Source organism: Eptatretus burgeri, chromosome 16 (genome assembly GCF_056783735.1).
Source record: "Eptatretus burgeri isolate ZD-2024b chromosome 16, Ebu_testis_v1, whole genome shotgun sequence".
NCBI lineage: Eukaryota > Metazoa > Chordata > Myxini > Myxiniformes > Myxinidae > Eptatretus > Eptatretus burgeri.
This window is the reverse complement of record NC_140976.1, coordinates 12181598-12195994: the sequence shown is the minus strand read 5'-3', so window position 1 is coordinate 12195994 and position 14397 is coordinate 12181598. Positions and strand designations below refer to the sequence as shown.

The 14397-nt window shown below is 45.8% G+C and overlaps 1 protein-coding gene across 1 annotated transcript in view; it reads right to left on the bottom strand.

Annotated features, from left to right (window-relative positions):
* Nucleotides 1-14397, bottom strand: part of LOC147010525 (uncharacterized) — a 93101-nt gene that overhangs the window by 29480 nt on the left and 49224 nt on the right. The window contains exons 11-13 of the mRNA XM_085860384.1: nt 10807-10865; nt 10644-10700; nt 6174-6407 (exon numbers count right to left, since the gene is read on the bottom strand). Of these exons, the coding sequence (XP_085716510.1) occupies nt 6174-6407; nt 10644-10700; nt 10807-10865 (350 nt within the window). The remainder of the gene's footprint in view (nt 1-6173; nt 6408-10643; nt 10701-10806; nt 10866-14397) is intronic.

The following is a 14397-nucleotide window of genomic DNA, read 5'->3' as shown; positions in this document are numbered from 1 at the left end:
GCCTCCATCTCACCCCTCTGTCTCCCTCTCACTCATCGGTCTCCCTCTCACTGCTCCGTCTCCCTCTCACCGCTCCGTCTGCCTCTCACCCCTCTATCTCCCTCTCACCCCACCGTCTCCCTCTCACCCCTCAGTCTCCCTCTCCGTTTCCCTCTCACTCCTCCATTCCCCTCCTCTCTCGGACCACTCTCCCTCCTCTCTTTGCCCCCTCTCCCTTCTCTCTCCGCCCCTCTCCCTCCTTTCTCCCACCCCTCTCCCTCCCCTCTCCACCCCCACTCCCTCCTCTCATCGAGCCCTCTCCCTCCTCTCCCCCTTTCTCCTCCACCCTCATAATCCCATCAGCGATGCGACGGTTTGTATTTGCTCGTAATTAAATAATGCTATTAATTTTCTTCAAGAGGACTGTTTTAATGAACACAAACAACGAATTTTCAGTTATGCACTTCCTTGGAGTTCCCTAAGTATGCATGCAGAGTTTCATGGTTCTGGAGTTATGAACACGCACACACACACACACACGCACACGCACGCGCACACACACACACACACACACACACACACACACACACACACACACACACACACACACACACACACACACACACACACACACACACACACACACACACACACACACACAGTATAGATGAACTGGGTGTGCTCCAGAAAGGTTTTATATGGTTTCTTTTTGTGTGTTTCAAAGCAAAATACATTTGATAACACGATTTCCAAGCTGTTTGCCGTATTGACAAATTTTTTCCACCCGGCACACCACGATTGGCAGCTGTTTATAAGGACTAGTACGTACCCGTAAAAAAAAGAAAAAAAAAGAATAAATAAATATTCCAACCATGAGCAACAAACAACAACCACACAGGCCGTTTCTTCGCTCTCGCGTGCCCGTACGTGCGTGGCGCGGAAGTTCGCATATCACAGTTATGATGATTCGCAATTTAGGTTTTAATGGCCAATTATTCAATTAGCACCAACGTATTTTACCTTTTCACAATGTTATCACAAGGAAAAACAAAAAGAGAAGAGAAGAGAGAAAAAAAATTTACTTCCTGGTTCGGAGCATACCAGCACTCTGATGTTACCGAAATTTATGCACCGTCTAATATGAAAACGATCATAACTTAGGGCATTGTGTTTATCTATAAATGCGCATAAGAAATCGAGAAATTATTAGAATACACGGTCATCATTATCCGGAAGCCCTACGTTGTAACCTGTAATGGGGAACGTGGCTGAGCTTCCCTTCCCCATCGGCCACGCCCACGCAACAACGTGTCTTTTCATTGGTTTGGTAAATAAATGGCCATAACTTGGGAAGCACTTGTCCGATTAATATCAAACCTTGAAAAGGCACATCCTCAGGTCCACAGCAATATATCTGGTAAGTTTCAATTAGATCGGACCAGTGGTTGTCAAGAAACAGCGGTCACACACACACACACACACACACACACACACACACACACACACACACACACACACACACACACACACACACACACACACACACACACACACACACGCACACACACACACACACACACACACACACACACACACTGCTGGAATTATAGATAGATGAATGTTTATGCACATCTAATTTCCTTCCTCCTCCTCATTCGACCCGCTCCCCAAGGTCCTCGGCAATCCCCCACACACTGTCAACAACTCTCCCGACATCCCCCTCTCCTCCCTCATCCGACCTCACCCCTACCCTTCCCTATACCCAAAGCCTCCTCCCCTCCCTCTTCCTTCACAGTGTGGACCTCAAACATCTGGGTCGTTCGGTCTAACCTGACACGTCTTTCCATACAGGTTGCCACTGACAAACCAGACATAACCTGCTCAACAGAAACTTTCCTCCTTCAAGACATCTCTGACTCCCGCGTATCTCTCCCTGGTTACTCCCTCCTCTGGTATGACAGACTGAGCCTCACCCTGGCAGCAGAGTTGCTCTCTGAATCAAAAACTCTATTCCTCACTCTCCATGCACTGCCATCACTCCCGCACATCTCCAGGAATACCTCTGGCTACGGCTTCCCCTCCACTCTAACCTCTTGTTTATATGTGTATTGTACCATCCACCAAACAGTGATGACTGCATTTACATCTCGCTTTCCAAAAACATGGACCAACTTCTATCCTCATCCCAGCTCTCTCTTCCTCATATGTGGTGACTTCAATTGTCATCATGCCAGTTGGCTGGGAGTGGGCACCTCTCTCACCTGCCTTGACACTTCAGCAAAGGACTTCTGCGACTCATTGGGACTGACACAATCTGTCAACTTCCTGACCTCGATCTCAGTCAATGAAACTCCAGATCTTTTGGATTTGGTTTTGACCAATTTCCCTGCCAATATCTGATGTTCTTCCTCTGCAAAAATCGGTTTATCTGACTATATGCTTGTCAAAGTGGACATCTCTCTGGCGGATATTAGAGAACCACCTCAGCACCGTCGAGTCTGGCATTTCACTCAGGCCGACTGTCAGGGACTTCAAGCAGCCATGAAACTTCTAGACTGGTATCCCATTTCTACTTTCTCCGAGATAAACTGATCCTGGGAATTCTTTCAAATAAATATGCTCTCTCTCATGCACAGATTTATCTCATCACATCTTCAGTTGTCATACACTTCCTTCTGTCCTTGGTAAACTGAAGCTTGTGGCACAGCAGGTGGCCTGAAACAACTTGCCTTCACTGAGGCGAAGGCCCATGGAAGGCGGATCCAACTGAAGGCAATCTCAGTTCCTTCTACAAAGCTAAGAACAAGTGTGTCCACTCACAGGAGAGCCATGAAACAACATCTTTCTCATCTCCAGTCTGGAATCAAACCTGTCTCCCTCCTCCAAATCCTGGTGGTGTCTGGTTAAGTCTGTATCTGGTGTATGTTCCTCTACATCCCCTCCCTTACCTCAAATGGCTGCACAGCTGACACTGCAGTGAAAAGGCTGAATGTCGAAACTCTGTGTTTGCTGATAAATATTGTGTCCCAAACCGATCACTTTCTGCACCCACCTTACCCAGTCACACCCAGCTGTTCCTGGACTCTGTGTCCTTTTCTCTCGACAAGGTGGAGATTTTGCTGCCAAACCTTGACTCAGATTCTGCAACTGGTTCAGACGGCATCAGCCCACGTGTCCTAAAAACCTGCTCTGCTGCTCTTGCTCACCCTCGCTCTATTCTATTCACATTCTCGTTTGCTGAAGGTCTTCTGCCATCAGCTTGGAAATCAGCAAACATTACTGCTCTGCTTAAAAAAGGTGCAAAAGCAGATTCCTGCAACGACAGACCAATCAGTCTGTTCCCAATCCATCAGTCTGCAAGGTCATGGAATCCATCAACGCTTCCAACATTAAATCCTTCCTCTTTTCCAAAGCCTTCATTTCCAATCATCAATTTGGATTCAAAGCAGGTCACTCTACCCTGGACATGCTGCTTCTGCTTTTCCAACAATGGATGGAGGTCCTCGATGCCAGACATGAGATCAGAGCCATCTCCCGAGACATATCGCAAAGTTTCGCTGTGGTCTGGCACCCCTCCCTGCTCACCAACCTCTTCCCATGGCATTCAAGGCAATCTCCACTTATGGCTCGTAGTCTTCCTCTCCTGTCGCAGTCAAGATGTGGTCCTCAATGGACTTCTCTTATTCTCTCTTCCTGTCCAGGCTGGAGTTCCCCAAAGCAGTGTTCTGAGCCCTGTGCTGTTTCTGGTTTTCATCAATGATCTCTCAGACTCTCTGGAAAATCCTCTTTATCTCTTTGATGATGACTACACCCTCTGCCATACCATCTGTCATCCCTCAGATCGGCAAGCAGCAGCCTTTTCACTCTCTGCAGACCTGGATAAAATCATAAGCTGGTCCAACACTTGGAACATATCTTTTAATCCTGACAAATCTCACACCCTCACTATGTCTCTCCCAAAGGACCATCTGAACCCCCCCCGTCCCCCCATCTACTTTCTCAACAATCCTCTTGGATAAATACTTTCATTCAAGCTTTTGGGCCTCACTATCTGCTGTGATCTTTCCTGGGAAAGCCAGATTTCCAATCTGGCCTCCAAAGCCAGTCACCAACTGGGCATCTTCCATTGTGCAAAGTCCTTTCTTGGCATACCTGAGCTCCTAACCACATACAAAGCTTTCATCCACAGCATGATGGAGTACTGCTCTCCCTTCTGGACTGGTGCTTCTGCCTCACAGCTTCCTTGGCTTCACATTGTGGAAACCAAGACTTTTATGATCATTGGTGTCTCCCAAGATGAAGCGGAGGCTTTGGGTCTCTCACTCTCTCACCCCAGGCAGGTCGGTGGTCTTTCTGTCTTATGCAGTCTCCTCTCCGGCCTCACCTCCCCCCTGCTCTGTCTGTGATCCGTCCCCCCAACATTTCTGCAGGGCGTTCAAGGTCCGCCAGCAATTCCCTTCTGGTGAAACTATGAAAAACAAGTATTACTGCTCACCTTCACTCTTTCATTCCTCTATTTTACCGCCTCTGGAACAAATTGCCACACTCTCTTCAATCCCACTCTTCCCTCCAGGTCTTCAAAACAGCTGTTCACCACCATCTCAAATCTTCCCCCATCCAAAACCAGGATCTTTAGTACCCCCATTAATCCACCCCATACACACCTCCTTCAAATTCCCTGCTTTCCTTCCTGAAAGTACCTGTAGTGTCCATCTTGATAACCCCATCCATCTTGTTTACCCTGTGTACCTTGCTCCATCGTTCTCCCTTCCACAGATCTAATGTCTCTGTTCCCCACTGTTTTGTGCTTCCCACTCCCACCCCTCTTGCCTCCTGCTCCCTTTGTTATATGTTCTGTCTGTTAGCTCTTATACAAGCCTCGACAATGTATACAAAAAAAGTCTCCTTCAAACGTCGATATAAATGCGACTGTGTTTTTCATTTATTTGTTGAAATTCCCCCAATGCAATGGTGAAAGCTACTCAAGATTTTTGGGTTGTATACAATATGTACTGCAGTCGGTAATCACACCGACTCCAATCTGCTGATTCCTGAAAAATTGCCGATATTGGCCAAGCATATATATATATATATATATATATATATATATATATATATATATATATATATATATATATATATATATATATATATATATATATATATATATATATATATATATATATTGTAGCCTGGTGTTGGCACAGTGGTTAGGGCAGCGGCTTGGGATCCAAAAGGTCCTGAGATCAAGCCCCGTTGGGCCACTGAATTAATACACCAGGAGGTTGACTCAGCCTGTCATCCTTCCGAGGTCGGTGAAATGAGTACCAGTGTACTGGGCCGGTGTATACCCCGGTTAAAATAGGTGTACCATATCCCTGTGTCGTAAGAGGTGACCAGGGTTGCGTCAGGAAGGGCATCCGGCGTAAAACATGTGCCAAATCACGATGCGGATCATGCGGATTATTCGCTGTGGCGACCCCAAAAGGGAGCAGCCGAAAGAAGAAGAAGATGTAGATGTATATTGTGTGTGTTTGCATGTGTGTTGTTCATAAAGCATAGCATTTTGTCTCTGCTAACTCCCCTCCCCCACCTCCTCTATCTCTGTCCCATCCTCGCTCGACCCCTCCTAATACAGGGCAGCACCCTCCCACACACCTCTCTCCGTCTCTCTCTGTCTCTGGACATGCCTGGGTGCGGGACTGTGTTTGTCTCCAGACGTGTCCAGGCAGTATTTATGTCCAAGCGATGTTTATCTCTGAACATGTCCGTGTTTGTCTCTGGACTAATCCGTGCGGTGTTTGACTCTGGATGGTGTTTATCTCTGGACATGTTTTGGTGGTGTTTGTTTCCTGACAGTATTTATAATATGACTGGTAGAAAATGCATTTCAGACAATATTTTGTTTCCATCTTCACTGCTATTCAATGCAGAATGATTTCGATGAGACAGTATGAATAAAAATTAACACACCACTGCACGTCTGCATTCCCTTCATCTCACCTCACGCTGCCATCCCTCCCCCCCCACCTCCTCATTCTCCCCCCTCTCCCCTCCCTTCTCCCACCATCCCTCCTCTCTCCTTCCTTTCTCCCTCCCCTCCCTCTTTCCACCCTTCTCCCTCTTCCCCCCCCCCTTAATATGCACGTCAGCGAAGCGAAGGGTTGTATTTGCTAGTTATACATAATACTCACGTGAAGCAGATTAGAACGGGTAATTTCGTTTCCAAGGAATAATTTCGTCATCAGGATGCCAAACGCCCACACATCAACTGGGGGACCTTCATAGTTCCTTTTCGAGATCTCTGGCGCCATGTAGTCGGGTGTGCCACAGCATCGAACTAATTTTTGACCTTGTGTAATACGTACAGCCATGCCAAAGTCGATCAACTTCACGATGCCATTGACGCTGTAAAGCACGTTTTCAAGCTGGAGAGTAAACAGAAATCAATGTCAAAACAAAGATCAGAACTTAGATGCTGAAATCAAAGTGTAACAAGAAAGAGCAATCAGAGATTGCAAAACTTCATCAAGACTTATTTTGTGTGGTGTTTGTGTCGTTTTGTGTCGTATATTTTGTGTGCTGTTTGTGTGCTGGTGTTTCATATTTAATAACAGATATAACTACAACTGCCACTTTATAACTGCAGGCAGTGATGGATGGTTATCAAGATGTCCCGCTTTGATCTGACATTGGCCCATGATGTTTATTATTATTCAATTGAATTCAGAATGGGATTGAAATATATTCAATTCAAATCAAATGGAAGACCAAATACTGTAGGCACAGTACTGCATTGGAGTCATCAGAAGGAACCCAAACAAGCAAAAAGCAAAGATGAAGTCACCATGAGGAACCTGGATAGGATTCGGGTTTCAGCTGCTCCTTCTCTACCCTCAAACCTAACCCATCCAGGCACAGCCATGTTAGCCTTATTCACAAAAATAAATTAAAAAAGAAACCAGATTCAAAAAAAACTTAAATAATTACTGGCTGACAGATCATGCGTTCAATCAGGTTAAAATTTAAAACAAAGGACAAAGGGAAAAGTGATCGCTCGTACACTGCTGAGGTTAAAAGTTAAAACCTCCACCACCCACCATCATAATAAGATACGGGATGAAACTTTGCCACCATGGTGCCCATAATCAAGCATGCAGGCATGCACACATATTCACGGAGAGTCCCTTTACAGTTCCAAATGTACCTATATGTACAACGTCCATGTGTGCTGTCTACTTACCTCTACCTTGTAGCTACTGCCGACTGTACATCCCGATCGGGACACAAACCATACCGCTATCGACCGTAGGGCACTCAGCAAGTTTCTTAAGCACTCAAGCAAGCACTCCAATGAAACGTTTAAGGAACGGCTGGCTTGGTAAGCGATAGCAAGCTGATTGGTAATGGCACAAACCAGCAAAAAACTAAACATCGCCAATTTCACTCCATATTTCAAGTTATTTAGTCCACATGATCCAATCCTCCAAACTTAAATTATATTCGATTATCTATATATTATTATTTCTGTTAACGTCTGCGCGTAATTTGACGTATCACCTCCAAAACTGCTGGACGGATTGTCGTCACTTTCGGCATGCGGGCGGTCTGTGGTCTAATGAACAGCATGGGCTATGTGAGATCGCGCCAGACGGACAGGTTTGGGAATTTTGGGCGATTTTCTAATTTTTACATTCGTTTGCATGGCGACGTGTAACGTCACCGCTGAGAGGCGTAATTCCTTCATGACATCATCGGTCATTCGCTGACGTCATTACGTCTGTCGTCGAAAGACCGTCACTGCCGAGAGGCATAATGCCGCTCCGAGAAAACAGCGTCTGCATTGTAAAACCCTCTTCTGCACATGCTGACTACCTCAGAATGAATTTGACACAAAAAATGTAACAAGAAACATTGAATATAAAGTAAAGATTTATTTTTAAAAATGTTTATTTCTGTTAACGTTTGTGCGTAATTTGACGTTTCTCCTCCGAAACTGCTGGCAGGAATGTGCTCATTTCCCATATACTGGGGTTTCTTAATGTGACGAAGATGATGCACTATATTTCTAAGCTGGAATTCGATGACAATGTGGCTTCAACAAGATTTTCAACCCATCGACGGCCGCATTTATTCCCGTTCGGTCGCCATCGCTGAACTTCTGTCCGGTAAGTGCTCCAATCTAATCAAAAAATATGAACTCGAGTAAGGGAGTACTCATTGCATCAAACACTGAACATAAACACAACTGATAACTAGAACTGCCACTTTATAACTGCTGGCAGTGATGACCGGGTACCCAGTCCGTCCGCCTTTGATATAACATGGGACTTTCTGCAGATGACAGTCGCAAAGTTTCGCATTGAAAGGATAAGCGGTGCCAGAGAAAACATTATTTAATAGTGATACAAACACAGGCCTGCTGCGAGAGGGCGCGGAACAGACGAGTTACGAACCAGGCAGCACAAAGCATTCAATTTCGTTATTACTGGCTTCCAGATTCAAATAATTAAATATGGCTCAGAACATCAGCAATGGTTGTCATGTTTTAAAAATCAGTGTGGCAGGAGATTCACTTTTTACACTCATTTTGATGTGCACGGACCCAATGTGCCCGATTAATAGGTTTACTCCAATTCTTCCTTTGAGCTATGGAGTTCCTGTTTCCAGATGACCAAAAACAGGTTCTCATTGCTCCCAGCACGTGAATCTGATCTGTGATCGGCATCCCTTATCCGATCATGCTGGGGGCTTCTGTAAATGCCGTGAGCAGACTGGGAAAACACAAATAGACAGATTGTACACGGGCGATGTCGCAGTGTCGGGAGAGGGGAAATGGGGTCTGGCAAACAGACATTTGGGCGTGAAAGACAAGAGCTTGCTCAACACCACTCGACACTCTCTCTTTAATTACAGTTAATTACATCATGCTTAGGCCTAAGTGACATTTGCTCTACGGTGAGGATACGGCGGCCGTACGCCCTCTGAATTGACAGAAACGTGCGGCGGCCGCAGAGTTTCTGCGGTGGCTTCAGGGTGGCACTACGCCGTTTGGCTATCTTTTACAGGCCGTAGGGGTCGCCGTGGAATTATAACGCGGAGTTATAACTTTTTTCATTTCTACGTTGGCCATAGCAATTCAACATGCCGTAGTTGTGACGTAGTTGTGTTCCACGTCGACCGTACGTAGGGCGTACGGTGGGCTTGCGTTACTCGTGCGGCTGCCGTAGTCTCTTATCAATGGAAAATGAATTTTGCCCGAAAACCAAATACATTTTAAAAAACTGAACACAACGTAGCGTTCATGTTTGTTCACGTGTCTCCCCCACCTGTTCGACCCGCATCTTCGTGCTTTGTTCATTCAGTTCGTTGGTGGAAGTCCTCGTGAAAGCATCTCTCGTGTGTCGATCACTGCTTTACCTCGTGTTTTCACCTTGATTTGTGCTGTTTTTTTTATCATCTTGTGTTTTAATTAATAACAAAAAAGCAATCCGATCACGTGGCGTGATGGACTGTCGGGCAAATATTTAATTTCACAGAAAAACCGGTTGTAATTTGGAATATCCATGATTACCTCAGCCCGATGTGTTTGATGAAAGTGATTGTGGTTCTGGGGGCATCATGTTTGATGAGCTGCTAGTTGGGGGCAGCGCTCGCAGAGTGCGTGAGCGATCGGAACCCAGGCCGCAGCTCGAGCCTGTGTGAACCTTTACATTGGTGATTGTACCAGTTTATATACAATACACCGCCACCAAAGGTCATTTACTCATCTTATTTTACCTTAAACATGAGGAATTTTAGTTGAAAGTGTCTTGAAAGTGGGTTTTCTTTGGGTCCAGGATCAGATTAATTCACTCCAGTATTTCTTATTGGGAAAATAGTTTGGGAATCAAACTTTTTGCAATCCGAACAGCCTCCTGGAACAAATTCAATTCGGATTCTGGGGGCACCACGTACTGGTATATTCCGAACTGTTATATTTTTATTTCAGTAAAAAAAGAAGTTATATAAACCCACTCGTTACCGTCCATCTGGCAGCACGTTCGCTTTAGGGGCCCCCTGTGGTCGCCTTGCGGGCACCTTGAGGCTACCTTGCATCTGCCTTGAAAATTCTATGGCCGTCGCAGGGACGCCATAAGGTCACCGTGCGACATCAAATCAAAGACCGTACGGCACTGCCACGTTTTCGGTCTCCACAATTTCTAAATACGCTGTGCGGCTCTCCGAAAAATAAACATATGTGACTGCTACATTGTGTGACCGTGGAAATACTGCGGCCGCCGTATATAATTGCTACTGGCCATAGATTTTGGAGACCCCACGGCCGGCCGTGGCAAATGTGACTTCGGCCTTATTCTCACGAACATGAGGAAATAACTATTCTAATCTATCCCTATTTTCTCCATCGACTAGATCCGTAACAATATTTAACTTAATTTTGATATTTTCTTTCAAAGCAATGTTGTATGTGTAATTAACAGTGTAATGGGCACCAAAACAGGGTCAATGTGTGGCATTCACCCTGTGTTGGTCAGGGCCCACCAAAATAATTTTTGTTCTTTCCTGCCCCCCTCCACCGCTCTCCCCCTACCCCCATTCATGTATCGTTTTCATTGCAGTGTTACACAGAATGTATCACAGTCTACGGCAGTGTAGTTTGTTACCTTTATATCCCTGTGCACAATGTTTTGGCTGTGCAAGTACTCAACAGCAGACGTCAACTGGAAGGAGATGGATAAAATGAAAACGTCATTACGGATTGATTTTTAGTGGAGCACAGAACATGTCATCAACATCACACTGAGGCTAAAAGCTCTTTCACCTCACCTGCACCATTACAGGCCATGCTTGATGTTCCGAAAAAGTATCCAACATATCAAGTGAATCTGCAAACAATGAACAACGTTAGACTTTTTTCTTTTACTGAAAAATACAAAGTAAGGCGATGATTTTTTTTTTCATTTTTGAGAAAACACAAGTGGAGGAAATGTGTTTTGGTGAAGATGTGAAAATTGGTCTGTCACGTGTTCAGGATGCTGATAAGTGAAAGGAAATGGCAGTTGAAGGGTACTATGGGGAGGGGAGGTGTTTGCTGAAAAAATGTTATATTGTTAAAATAAACACAAAACAATTAAAATAAATTTTGCTTCCCAAATTGAGGAACACAGAAGAATGAGACAACAGAGGGCCACAGTTGGACACATGCAATGATATTAATAAAAAAGGAGAGAGAGAGAGAGAGAGAGAGAGAGAGAGAGAGAGAGAGAGAGAGAGAGAGAGAGAGAGAGAGAGAGAGAGAGAGAGAGAGAGAGAGAGAGAGAGAGAGAGGCAGATTGTGAGAGGGAGAGAGGGAAAGAGGGTGAGAGGGAGAGAGAGAGAGAGAGGCAGATTGTGAGAGGGAGAGTGGGAAAGAGGGTGAGAGGGGGAGAGGGAGAGAGGGAGAGAGGGAGAGAGGGAGAAAACACAGGAAACTGGATGTTAGAGGGTGGGGTGAGGGAGGCTTATTGGGTGTAGAATGGAAATCCTTGAGTGAAGATTGGGCGATAACATTGAATGGTAGTGCACCGCTTGCTTGAAGTCTTGGAGGGAGAATGCGACAGAATAATGTCTGGAAGGCAGTTCCACAAATGGAATAAAAGAAGAACAAAAGAGTGGAAGTGTGTGGAAAGTGTGGAATGAACATTTAATAAGGAGGGGGTTACTGGAGAAACATGTGCATACTGAAGGAGAGGGCCAGAGCAACAAGAGGACAGAGCGAGCTCGACTGGGAATCAAGTGAAATAAAGAACAACATTAGCCATGTTGCTCTGTGTGTACAGAACAACATCCCCTTGTTTGTCTCATCTCTTTCTCTTCATTCATTTTAGCCCCACTGTGAACCTATTATCACCAAACGCTTCCACAATCCTCTGTTATTTTGAGAGGCAGCAAAAAGCAAATGTCTATGAGTTTCAAACACATAACATGATATTCCAATAATGTTGAGAGCTTCAGATTCCACAGAATGTGGGACATCAGTTGTGATGCTGCAGCACCAGCACAAAGGAGAGAGCAGTACTCCATTGAGCTACACAGAAACACCTCCGAGGCTGTGGGTTTAAGGAATGACTTGCATCGATGGAGTCTGCAGCTCACTTTGGAAGCCAGCTTTGATATTTGATTATACCTTGGAGAGGTCGTGGCTGATGGTGATCCCATAAAGTCAGGCAAAGACTGAACTACTTCTAGTGTCTCACCGTTTTAATAGATCCATGGATTATTTTGACAATCCTTCCAGAGTGACAGGGTGAGACTGAGATTTCGGAGGACTGAAAGTGATGTTCCATTTCTCAGAGCAACAAGCCTAATACAACATCAGCGAAGATTATCACAGCTGCCGTTTGCTTCAAAGATTGTTTTACGATTTTAAATGTATTGTTATGTGGAAGGTGAGGGGAGGGCGGGACGAGGGGGGTGGGTCTATAGCTAGACTGTGGTAAGTTTAGCATGGTCCCTGCGTTTTGAGGTTCGATTGCCATATAACAGCGATCCGTCAGAGTAAGTCGTTTGTTACACGTGATGCTGAGGAGGCAGCGTATGTAATTTATAGACAGGGAAGACAGATTAATTAATTATGTATATGTAAAAACATCTTGCAGGCGTGGCTAGGTGAGGACTTCCCATCGCAGAAGCACATAGGCTGATTACGATCTTTCTGGCCAGTGTATGCCAGCCATGGTGGCACAGTGGGCTGCAGAGCCTGGAGAAAGAGATGCACATTTCTTTTTATTGGGGCCTCCTCCGTGGGCAGGACCCAAGAGGAAGACTATACTGAGGAGAAAGAAGAGAATGGGAGTCCATAAGAGAGGACAAGGAGAGGCAGGCTCGTGAGAGAACTGAGTCGACCAGTGGAGTCCACTGAAGAGTCCACCAAGAGATGCTCGTGTAAAGGAGAACCAGGAGAGGCTCATGCATGAGAGTCCCCAAGAGAGGCCCGTGCATGAGAGTCCGAGAGAGACAGAGAGAGAGAGAGAGAGAGAAAGAGAGAGAAAAAGTGAGAGAGAGAGAGAGAGAGAGAGAGAGAGAGAGAGAGAGAGAGAGAGAGAGAGAGAGAGAGAGAGAGAGAGAGAGAGAGAGAGAGAGAGAGAGAGAGAGAGAGAGAGAGAGAGAGAGAGAGAGAGAGAGAGAGAGAGAGAGAGAGAGAGAGAGAGAGAGAGAGAGAGAGAGAGAGAGAGAGAGAGAGAGAGAGAGAGAGAGAGAGAGAGAGAGAGAGAGAGAGAGAGAGAGAGAGAGAGAGAGAGAGAGAGAGAGAGAGAGAGAGAGAGAGAGAGAGAGAGAGAGAGAGAGAGAGAGAGAGAGAGAGAGAGAGAGAGAGAGAGAGAGAGAGAGAGAGAGAGAGAGAGAGAGAGAGAGAGAGAGAGAGAGAGAGAGAGAGAGAGAGAGAGAGAGAGAGAGAGAGAGAGAGAGAGAGAGAGAGAGAGAGAGAGAGAGAGAGAGAGAGAGAGAGAGAGAGAGAGAGAGAGAGAGAGAGAGAGAGAGAGAGAGAGAGAGAGAGAGAGAGAGAGAGAGAGAGAGAGAGAGAGAGAGAGAGAGAGAGAGAGAGAGAGAGAGAGAGAGAGAGAGAGAGAGAGAGAGAGAGAGAGAGAGAGAGAGAGAGAGAGAGAGAGAGAGAGAGAGAGAGAGAGAGAGAGAGAGAGAGAGAGAGAGAGAGAGAGAGAGAGAGAGAGAGAGAGAGAGAGAGAGAGAGAGAGAGAGAGAGAGAGAGAGAGAGAGAGAGAGAGAGAGAGAGAGAGAGAGAGAGAGAGAGAGAGAGAGAGAGAGAGAGAGAGAGAGAGAGAGAGAGAGAGAGAGAGAGAGAGAGAGAGAGAGAGAGAGAGAGAGAGAGAGAGAGAGAGAGAGAGAGAGAGAGAGAGAGAGAGAGAGAGAGAGAGAGAGAGAGAGAGAGAGAGAGAGAGAGAGAGAGAGAGAGAGAGAGAGAGAGAGAGAGAGAGAGAGAGAGAGAGAGAGAGAGAGAGAGAGAGAGAGAGAGAGAGAGAGAGAGAGAGAGAGAGAGAGAGAGAGAGAGAGAGAGAGAGAGAGAGAGAGAGAGAGAGAGAGAGAGAGAGAGAGAGAGAGAGAGAGAGAGAGAGAGAGAGAGAAAGAGAAGGCTTGTGTGCAAGCAAGGAAGATGGAGACCATGCTCGCAGGAGGAAACTTTTCTGGAATGGACCCAAGTTGGGATCACCCTGTCCTCCTGCCTGGAGGCTCCATCTTCAGCATCCTTCTCCCGATATACTCCGCTTCTCTCCTGTGCACATGTCCAAACCATCTCAATCTCGCCTCTCTCACTTTGTCTCCAAACAGTCCTACCTGCACAGTCCCTCTAATATACTCATTCTTTATCCTATCCATCCTCGTCACTCCCAACGAGAATCGCAGCATCTTTAACTCTGCCACCTC